Raw genomic sequence first — 10,998 nt, 5'->3', positions numbered from 1 at the left:
TGGTAGTTGTCTCGCTAGGCACCGTTCTCAGATGACCCTGGTTGTTGTTTTCCTAGGTACCGTCCTCATATGACCCTGGCTGTTGTCTCCCTACTTACCTTCCTAGTATGACCCTGGCTACTGTCTCTCTAGGCACCGTCCTCATATGACCCTGGCTTTTTTCTCCCTAGGCACCGTCCTCACATCACCCTAGCTGTTGTCTCCCTACTTACCTTCCTCGTATTTACCTTGCTGCTGTCTTTCTAGACACCGTCCTCATATTACCCTGCTTGTTGTCTCTCTAGGCATCGTCGTCATATGACCCTGGCTGTTGTCTCCCTACTTACATTCCTCGTATGACCCTGGCTACTGTCTCTCTAGGCACCGTCCTCATATGACCCTGGTTGTTGTGAATCCCTAGGGACCGTCCTCATATGACCCTGGCTGTTGTCTCGCTATGCACCGTTCTCATATGACCCTGGTTGTTGTGTCTCCCTAGGTTCCGTCCTGATATTACCCTGTCTGTTTTATCGCTAGGCACCGTTCTCATATAAACCTGGCTGTTGTCTCTCTAGGAACCGTCCTCATATTACCCTGCTTGTTGTCTCTCTAGGCATCGTCGTCATATGACCCTGGCTGTTGCCTCCCTAGTCACCGTCCTCATATTACCCTGGTAGTTGTCTCGCTAGGCACTGTTCTCATATGACCCTGGTTGTTGTGTCTCCCTAGGTTCCGTCCTGATATTACCCTGTCTGTTTTATCGCTAGGCACCGTTCTCATATAAACCTGGCTGTTGTCTCTCTAGGAACCGTCCTCATATTACCCTGCTTGTTGTCTCTCTAGGCACCGTCGTCATATGACCCTGGTTGTTGTGAATCCCTAGGTACCGTCCTCATATGACCCTGGCTGTTGTCTCCCTACTTACCTTCCTCGTATGACCCTGGCTACTGTCTCTCTAGGCACCGTCCTCATATGACCCTGGCTGTTGTCTCGCTAGGCACCGTCCTAATATGACCCTGGTTGTTGTGTATCGCTAGGCACCGTCCCCATAAGACTCGGTTGATGTGTATCCTTAGGCACCATCCTCAAATGACCCAGGCTGTTGTTTTCCTAGGTACCGTCCTCATATGACCCTGGCTGTTGTCTCTCTAGGCACCGTCCTCATATTACCCTGGTTGTTGTGTGTCCCTAGGTACCGTTCTCATATTACCCTGTCTGCTGTCTCTCTAGGCACCGTCCTTATATGACCCTGACTGTTGTCTCGCTAGGCACCGTCCTCATATCACCCTGGCTGTTGTCTCCCTCCTTACCTTCCTCATATGACCCTGGCTGTTGTCTCTCTAGGCACCGTCCTCATATTACCGTGGTTGTTGTGTGTCCCTAGGTACCGTCTTCATATTACCCTGTCTGCTGTCTGCCTAGGTACCGTCCTCAAATGACCCTGGCTGTTGTCTCCCTAGTCACCTTCCTCATATTACCCTGACTGTTGTCTCCCTAGGCACAGTCCTCATATGACCCTGGCTGTTGTCTCCCTAGTCCCCTTCCTCATATTCCCCTGCCTGTTGTCTCCCTAGGCACAGTCCTCAGATGACCCTGGCTGTTGTGTCCTTAGTCACCGTCTTCATATGACCCTGGCTATTGTCTCGCTAGGAACCGTCCTTATATGACCCTGGCTATTGTCTCGCTAGGAATCGTCCTCATATGACCCTGGCTTTTGTCTCGCTAGGAACCGTCCTCATATGACCCTGGCTGTTGTGTATCCCTACGTACCGTCCTCATATGACCCTGGCTGTTGTCTCCCTAGGCAACGTCCTCATATGACCCTGGCATTTGCCTCCCCAGGCACCGTCCTCATATAACCCTTGCTGTTGCCTCCCTAGGCACAGTCCTCCTATGACCCTGGCTGTTGTCTCCCTAGGCACCATTCTTAATTGACCCTGGCTGTTGTCTCTCTATGCACTGTCCTCATATGACCCTTGCTGTTGTCTTCCTAGCCACCATCCTCATATGACCCTGTCTATTGTCTCGCTAGGAACGGTCCTCATATGACCCTGGTTGTAGTGTATCCCTAGGTACCGTCCTGATATGACCCTGGCTGTTGTCTCCCTAGGAACCGTCCTCATATGACACTGGCTGCTGTCTCCCTAGTCACCGTCCTCATATGACCATGGCTGTTGTCTCCCTAGCCTCCGTCCTCATATGACCCTGGCTGTTGTCTCTCTAGGCACCGTCGTCATATGACCCTGGTTGTTGTGAATCCCTAGGTACCGTCCTCATATGAACTTGGCTGTTGTCTCTCTAGGCACTGTCCTCATATGACCCTGGCTGTTGTCTCCCTATTTACCTTCCTCGTATGAACCTGGCTGTTGTCTCTCTAGGCACCGTCCTCATATGACCCTGGCTGTTGTCTCTCTAGGCACCGTCGTCATATGACCCTGGTTGTTGTGAATCCCTAGGTACCGTCCTCATATGAACCTGGCTGTTGTCTCTCTAGGCACTGTCCTCATATGACCCTGGCTGTTGTCTCCCTATTTACCTTCCTAGTATGAACCTGGCTGTTGTCTCTCTAGGCACCGTCCTCATATGACCCTGGCTGTTGTCTCGCTAGGCACCGTCCTCATATCACCCTGGCTGTTGTCTCCCTACTTACCTTCCTCATATGACCCTGGCTGTTGTCTCTCTAGGCACCGTCCTCAAATCACCCTGGTTGTTGTGTGTCCCTAGGTACCGTCTTCATATTACCCTGTCAGCTGTCTGCCTAGTTACCGTCCTCAAATGACCCTGGTTGTTGTCTCCCTAGTTACCGTCCTCATATTTCCCTGACTGTTGTCTCCCTAGACACAGTCCTCATATGACCCTGGCTGTTGTCTCCTTAGTCACCGTCCTCATATGACCGTGTCTGCTGTCTGCCTAGGTACTGTCCTCATATGACCCTGGCCTTTGCCTCCCCATGCACCGTCCTCATATAACCCTGGCTGTTGTCTCCCTAGGCACAGTCCTCATATGACCCTGGCTGTTGTGTCCTTAGTCACCGTCCTCATATGACCCTGGCTATTGTCTCGCTAGGAACCGTCCTTATATGACCCTGGCTATTGACTCGCTAAGAACCGTCCTTATATGACCCTGGCTATTGTCTCGCTAGGAACCGTCCTCATATGACCCTGGCTATTGTCTTGCTAGGCACCGTCCTCTTATGACCCTGGTTGTTGTGTATCCCTAGGTACCGTCCTCATATGACCCTGGCTGTTGTCTCCCTAGGCAACGTCCTCATATGACCCTGGCTGTTTCCTCCCTAGGCACCGTCCTCATATAACCCTGGCTGTTGCCTCCCCAGGCACAGTTCTCATATGACCCTGGCTTTTGTCTCCCTAGGCAACGTCCTCATATGACCCTGGCATTTGCCTCCTCAGGCACCGTCCTCATATAACCCTGGCTGTTGCCTCCCTAGGCACAGTCCTCATATGACCCTGGCTGTTGTCTCCCTAGGCACCATTCTTAATTGACCGTGGCTGTTGTCACTCTATGCACTGTTCTCATATGACCCTTGCTGTTGTCTTTCTAGCCACCATCCTCATATGACCCTGTCTATTGTCTCCCTAGGAACGGTCCTCATATGACCCTGGTTGTTTTGTATCCCTAGGTACCGTCCTCATATGACCCTGGCTTTTGTCTCCCTATGAACCGTCCTCATATGACACTGGCTGCTGTCTCCCTAGTCACCATCCTCATATGAACAAGGCTGTTGTCTCCATAGCCACCGTCCTCATATGACCCTGGCTGTTGTCTCTCTAGTCACCGTCCTCATATGACCCTGTCTATTGTCTCGCTAGGAACCGTCCTCATATCACCCTGGTTGTTGTGTATCCCTAGGTACCGTCCTCATATGACCCTGGCTGTTGTCTCCCTAGGAACCGTCCTCATATGACACTGGCTGCTGTCTCCCTTGTCACCGTCCTCATATGACCCTGGCTGTTGTCTCACTATCCACCGTCCTCATATGACCCTGGCTGTTGTCTCCCTAGTCACCGTCCTCATATTACCCTGGTAGTTGTCTCGCTAGGCACCGTTCTCATATTACCCTGGTTGTTGTGTCTCCCTAGGTACCGTCCTCATATTACCCTGTCTGTTTTATCGCTAGGCACCGTTCTCATATATAACCCTGGCTGTTGTCTATCTAGGCACCGTCCTCATATTACCCTGGTTGTTGTGTCTCCCTAGGCACCGTCCTAATATGACACTGGCTGATGTCTCCCTAGTCACGGTCCTCATATGACCCTGGTTGTTGTGTCTCCCTATCCACCGTCCTCATATGACCCTGGTTGTTGTGTCTCCCTAGGTATCGTCCTCATATGACCCTGGCTGTTGTCTCCCTATGTACAGTCCTCATATTACCCCGGTGTAAACAATCTTAATATTAAGTTTATAAGTATATACATCCATCCTGGGCATAGCTGTCAATATATAAATACAATACTGATATAAATGCAATTCTTTTATTAATGTTAATTTGGAGATAAACAGTAAAGAGATTTTCTAATATTCAGAGGGATGAACTAATCAAGAGGTATGCCAAGCTACTGCTGTCCCAGACAGAACAACGTGACAAAGAAACGGACGACTACAGCCTGAGTAAAGCAATAACTCTTCTAACTATAATATCTAAAACACTTGAACAGGATCATTCATGTTTAACGCCGCATCAATACAAAGTCCTGATAGACGGTATGACACCTCCTTTAAACGTTGAAGGACAAAAGAAGTTTTGCTCTCAGTTCCAACGCTTACTTCAACAGTCGATAAGCAGGTATGTTATTTCCAACTTATAATATTGAAATAATCACCAAGTTGTTCAAATTATAATATTAAGGATACTATATCATTATTACGGGACGTATATAAGAATTACCCTGTCCGTCCGTCTGTTCATAATCGTTGTAAGCGCAACTTCTCTAAAGCCGTGTGTTTGATATTTTGTAACTTAACATAGTGCAAGTGCATCATTTGTTAATGTACACGAAGAAAGGAATTTGCAATTCAACTCTTATGTCCTAGAGTTATGGCCATTGAAACTTTGAATATCTGTTCTAGAAACCTTGCAACTTCACTATTAGTCTCTTTGTATTTTCCCCCTTTTTTTTGGTGTGGGTGTGGGGTGGGGGTGTTTTGTGTGTGTGTGTGTGTGTGTTGTTACTTTGCACAGTTGAACAACATCATAAGTAGCTGTGCATGAAGATAGATATTTGTAATTATAATTTCCCCCTGGAGTAATGGCCCCTAATTTCTGCTCAAGGGAAATTGTAAGTGAAAGCAGGGGATATATACATGTGAGCTCGGTGATCTTACAGTACACTGACAAGAAGTAGTTATATTAATTGAAAAATAGAATTTGAAAACATTGAGAGATATGAAAGAGTTTTATCTAGAAAAACACAAATTTCTTAAAATAATCGAGTCCATGAACAAACCGTTTGACAAGAATATTACCGTCTCGAAATGATTTTTCATGTTGTAGAATGGAATCACTTTTAAAAAGTTACCTTTCTCAAGCAGTAGTGAAGTGTCCTTTCGATTCGTTACATTAAAGACAGCTGCCTGGTCAAATTCAGAATTTTATTGGAGAAATTAGGCGTTTAAATTTTTATATGACGTAGAACGCCATGATGCATTATATACATGGTTAGTAAGTTAAATAAGTTTTATTTTAATCTGAATTGTAAATCGATCTATAAAAGTATAAAATGTTTTAATACATAGTGAAAGATGAGACGACAGATGAGCGGGATTGTTATATTTTGTTTATTTTGTTTTCACTATAGTTAACATAAAATTATATATTGGCTTTCTGTCATATTTTTTAAAATTTGTACTTATTTACTACAGATACACAGTATAAGTAGCAATGACCTATGCACATGAACTTTTGGTCAAAGTCCACTCTTACTGTACATATAATCTGCTGTCTGTGACTATGCTTTGTTTAATGAGAAAATAACTGTATGTGTGTTGGATGCATGATTCTGACTTGCTTGTGTATTGTTTGTGTAATGTCCTATGAATTCATCCCCATTGTGTTTATCGTGGAGTTATATCTCCCCTGATCCCTTAATTAGTATAACTCTATATACTTGTATATATATATAATTTTTCATTTTAAAGTATTCTGTAATTATTAAATCATTATTGTAACTACATTGTCGATATATTTGATCAAATTTAAAGCCTCTTATGGAAACAATTTATATAGGCTTGCCTGTTATTCAATCAATTTGACCAGAACATCTGTCAATACAATTTGTTGAAATGAAAAAAAGCAACAGACAAATAATAAAAAAGTACTTACACGTCTGAAAAACATCTGCTCGATTACATTATCCAATATTTAGTAAATGCATTACAAATAATATATATAAGTTCATTGATATAATAAATATTAAAACCGGACTTTGTTTTATATGTGGTGGCGAGGGCCATATTGCTCGAGACAATGCAGATGGAAGCAAGATTGGATCAAAATAAATCAGGAATAGTCAGCTTAAGGACACCAAGGAAGCAGCACTCTGCAAGTCTGTAAAGACAAACAAAGATTACATATAGAGCAGATAACGGACAAAAAACTCCTATGTATATTGCTTGATGGAACAGATCGGACGTAAAGATTGAAGAGGATACACCTTTCTACATTGGATAATTGGAAGCGATGCAAATGAAGGACCCGATATATGACCTTGTGATTAGGAATATATTTTACTGCTGATCCTGATTGGAGACTACGCTCTGATGGAACTCAGTTGTCTGGAGTTAAGACTAGATCTGTATCGAAGAGAGAGAGAAGCAACATATGCAGCCATTAAACGAATATGTGGAGAGAGTTGAACTTATTGGACTAGAAGGACTGAAGAAAGCCGAGAAGGAAGATAAACCAAGGGAGGTAACGAAGGAGACAAGAGATACAGAATGGAAATGAATAACAATCTTTTTGTATCGTGTTTATACACAGAAAACCGGTAACGTATCTGGGGAAATAAGACAGATTGCCGTACCAGATACATACATGAAACAAGCTATGGCGCTAGCGCACGAATCAATTGTTGGGGGGCACTTAAGAATACAAAAGACAATTGATAGGATGTCAACGATTTTCTGCTGCCCTGGAATTATAAGTGATTTGACTAGACACTGTAGATCATGCGACATATGCAAAAAGATAATACCAAAGGGAGAGTCACAAAAGTACCTCTGGGGGAGATGCCTTTGATTGAAGAGCCATCCAAAGAGTGTAGAAACCACTATTTACTGGCAGTAGTACTCTGAAGATGTTGCTTTACCAAAGATTGAAACAGAGAGAATAGCTGAAGCGCTACTGGAAACATTTTGCAGAGTTCGATTCCCAAAGGAGTATTAAGTGACAGGGGAACCTAATTTACATCAGCACTAATGGAGGAGGTGTGTAGATTGGTGTCGGTCGAGCAACTGTTCACGACGCCTTACAACCCGAAATGTTACGGCTGGTATGAGAGGAGGTATGGTGTTCTCAAGAGCATGTCAAAGGAAAATGTGCCAAGAACGTCACAGGATTGGGACAGATACATAACAGCAATATTAATATTTGCATACCTGCAAGTACCGGATTCTCACCATTTGAGTATTTGTATGAGAGACCAGTACGTGGGCCCATGCAGGCGATAAGGAAATTTGGACAAAGCGGACGAGACTTCACAAATTAGGAACACTTATCAGTACGTTCCCGATATAAGGAACAGGTTGGACGAATTTTCCTAAACATTTTCTTCAGGTTGGTAGATGCCACTAACAACATCAAATTTGCATGTGAGGAAGAGACCAACGGTACAATGTCCTTCTTGGACACTCTACTGGAACAGAAAGAAGACGTAACCGTGAAGGTATTGGTCTATTGAAAAAAGACCCATACGGACCAATACCTGAACTTCAAATCTCGCCATCCTTTGCCCAATAAGTTTGGCGTCGTACGCACATTGCTAAACATATGTGATACAATAGCCACAGAACAGGACAAAACACAAGAGTAGAATCACATCGCAAGGGCAATGATAACATGTGCATATCCGGAATGAGCCCTAAAACAGGTACAAAAACAGTGTTAAAGTAAGGAGAAGAACAAGAAAAGGCCAATCAAGAATAAGAACAAAATCAAAGGTCAAGTGGTCATCCCGTATATAAAAGGTATATCCGAAACCATTCAGAGGATTTATCGCGGTCATGGCATAGCAACCGCCGTGAAGCCCCACAAGATGCTTCGTAATATCCTAATACATTCTTAGGATAAAACAACTAAAGAAAACGAAGCAGAATGCGTATACAAAATCGGACACAAAAACTGCGACACATCGTATATTGGATAGACTTGAAGGCGATTAGGGGTCCGCGTTGGTGAACCCGGGAAAGATACGGAAACCCAGGAAGGTACGAAATTCAAAAGATCAAAATGGAAGCAGTCGGAGTCCCAGATAAATAAATCGGCAATCACAGACCATGTCACACAGAAAAAATCATGTGATTGATTGGGATAACTCCAAAGTATTGAGCAGAGAGAGTACTCTGTTCAAGCGGCAGATAAAGGAAGCCATATAGATACGCCGCAGTGTGCTAGTTCTAAAGCGAGATGAGGGGCTCATAGACTCTTGCAAATCTATGACCAAGTATTAAGCAAAGTGTAGCTGAATGGAGTCATTTCGTAAAATAAGTTACAACTATTGTACATACGCTTACATCGTAGCCGAATCGACATTGATTTTGTGGACAACTCGTACACGTTTTACACCTTTATGTGCATACGCTTCACTGGTCATTTGTCTGATGAAGGTGACAGTGAACAAACCATACTAGTCATCGAAACGTCACATAGACACTCTTATTGGTTGTGCATAAAGAACTTTTCGTATTTAGGTAGGAGGAAACCTACAAGATAGCTAGAGATAGTCTTCATGAATCACAAAGTGTGTACAAACATCACTATGATAAGAAAACAAGGAATCGACAGCTCGAAGCTCGGTAAAAGGGTTCTTGTCCTACTACCAACACACTTTTGCTACAACTGAAAGGACTATTTGAGGTGGTTGAAGTTGTTAATCACAGGGATTATAAAGTGAATGTCGGTGGGAAAGTCAAATTATGTCGAACGAGGAGACGACACAAAACATAAATTACAACAACTTAAAGCAAACCAGCAATTGAAACAATAGCTAGAATAGCAGTCATCATAGAAGAAGGTGTAGATGAGACAGGAGCGGTGGATGAGAACACTTGTTCGAGTTAAGGCATGTGTCAGAGAATGACCTTCGTAAACGTACAGATCAGCGATGATTTGACAAAGGACCAACAGTCTCAGATAAAGGCCCTATTAGAGAAACTTCGTGACAATTTTACGGATGTCACAGGAACACCACAACTACAAACCCACTGTATTGAAACAACTACAAAGGATCCTATCCGGGTGAAACTTTACCCCATTCCATATGCCAAAAGAAAAGAAGAACAGGTGGAAGTTAAGAAAATGGTGGACATGGGGATAGTAGAACCATCAAAATCCTCATACAATGCTCCAATTGTCATGGTGAAGAAAAAGGATCAGAGCAATAGGGTATGCATTGACCTTTGAAAGTTAAATTATGTAACTAACTTTGACTCTGAGCCAATGGGAGACTTCAAAGATATCCGAACAAAGCTTGACAAGAACAACTATTTCTTGAAACTTCACCTAGCAAGGGGTATTGGCAAATACCAGTCGAGGAGAAATCACGACACATGACAGCCTTTTCCATACCAGAAGGATGTTATCAATTTTGGAAACTTCCGTTCCGTCTTAATAACTCCGGGGCCACATTCAACAGAATGACGAGGAAGATGTTGGGTGGTATTAAAAACATCGACCACTATGTGGGTGATAAACGTGGTCACAATAGGACATGGAATGAACACATGGATGACAACAGAGATTTATTTACGAGGATAATGGATGGTAATATAACGGTTTGACCACCTAAATGTATGATAGCATACAGAACACTAGGATTGTTGGACACATACTTGGTGAGGGCACCATTAAGATGGATGCTAACAAAAGTTAGAGATGCCTACCATCCCAAGACGAAATGACAAGTGCGAGTTATTATCGTAAGTTTGTACCAAACTTTGCGGATGTTGCGAAACCACTTACAGACCTCACTAAAAAGGACGACCGAGGTTTATTTCAAGTTTATATCCAGTCGCAAACGCCAGTAAGAAACTGTTGGACAGAGAAATGATCTATTCAGTTATTGAACGAGAATGCTTAGCTATTATGTTTGCTATCAGTAAATGCCAAATGTAACTGTATGGACATGGATTTAGCTTGTACACTGACCACAGGCCATTGTTATTTATTCAGAATAGCAAGATAGAAAGTAGTAGAATTATGCGGTGTGCACTATTCTAACAGAACTACAATTGTTGCATTAAAGCTATCAAGGGAGGGGAATGTAGCTGCAGACTATCTCAGCAGACAGTAGTAGTTCGAAAGATTGTCAATCTAGGTTGAGGTAATGTACACTATGGTAAAAGTACCAAATATGAAAATATTGATTTTGAGATTTTTTCTATGTTTTGAACATGTTTGATAATATTTTCTTAAGTGGGTGTTTGCTAGAATAAATGTATCCACTATTTGTTGTATGTGTTAATTTTGAAAGTGTTAGTGTTGTAATTACTGTGTATAGACTGATTGACAGTTTGGATGGACAGCACGGCGCGGGAAGGAGGAAACGATTGGCTAGGATGTGGTTGGCGCGATAAAACAGAAAGTGAACGTTGTCCGGGAAGAACATCATACGATCGTGGTAATCTCATATGGAGTCAAAAGTGAACTGACTGTTGGCTGGGATTCGCTTGGAAATTCCTCCTTTTGGGGTATTATACATGTGTCATCGCGTACGCGTGTGTCAGTGACATTTGGTGAGGCAACATCGTGCTGTCCCTAACATCGTGTTCTACGATAAATGGTTG

The 10,998-nt window shown here is 43.3% G+C and overlaps 1 protein-coding gene across 2 annotated transcripts in view; it reads left to right on the top strand.

Annotated features, from left to right (window-relative positions):
* Positions 1-4,529: 4,529 nt before the first annotated feature.
* The window catches only part of LOC110454205 (E3 ubiquitin-protein ligase rnf213-alpha-like), a 102,083-nt gene continuing 95,614 nt past the window's right edge, over positions 4,530-10,998 (top strand). For both annotated transcript variants that reach the window (XM_021503585.1, XM_021503584.1), the window contains exon 1: positions 4,530-4,783. In XM_021503585.1, coding sequence (XP_021359260.1) covers positions 4,704-4,783 — 80 coding nt within the window. In that variant the 5' untranslated portion in view covers positions 4,530-4,703. The remainder of the gene's footprint in view (positions 4,784-10,998) is intronic.

The sequence above is a fragment of the Mizuhopecten yessoensis genome, unplaced genomic scaffold, assembly GCF_002113885.1.
Source record: "Mizuhopecten yessoensis strain PY_sf001 unplaced genomic scaffold, ASM211388v2 scaffold7721, whole genome shotgun sequence".
Taxonomy (NCBI): domain Eukaryota; kingdom Metazoa; phylum Mollusca; class Bivalvia; order Pectinida; family Pectinidae; genus Mizuhopecten; species Mizuhopecten yessoensis.
Note: the sequence above shows the minus strand (reverse complement) of the source record. Positions and strands in the feature narration are given on the sequence as shown.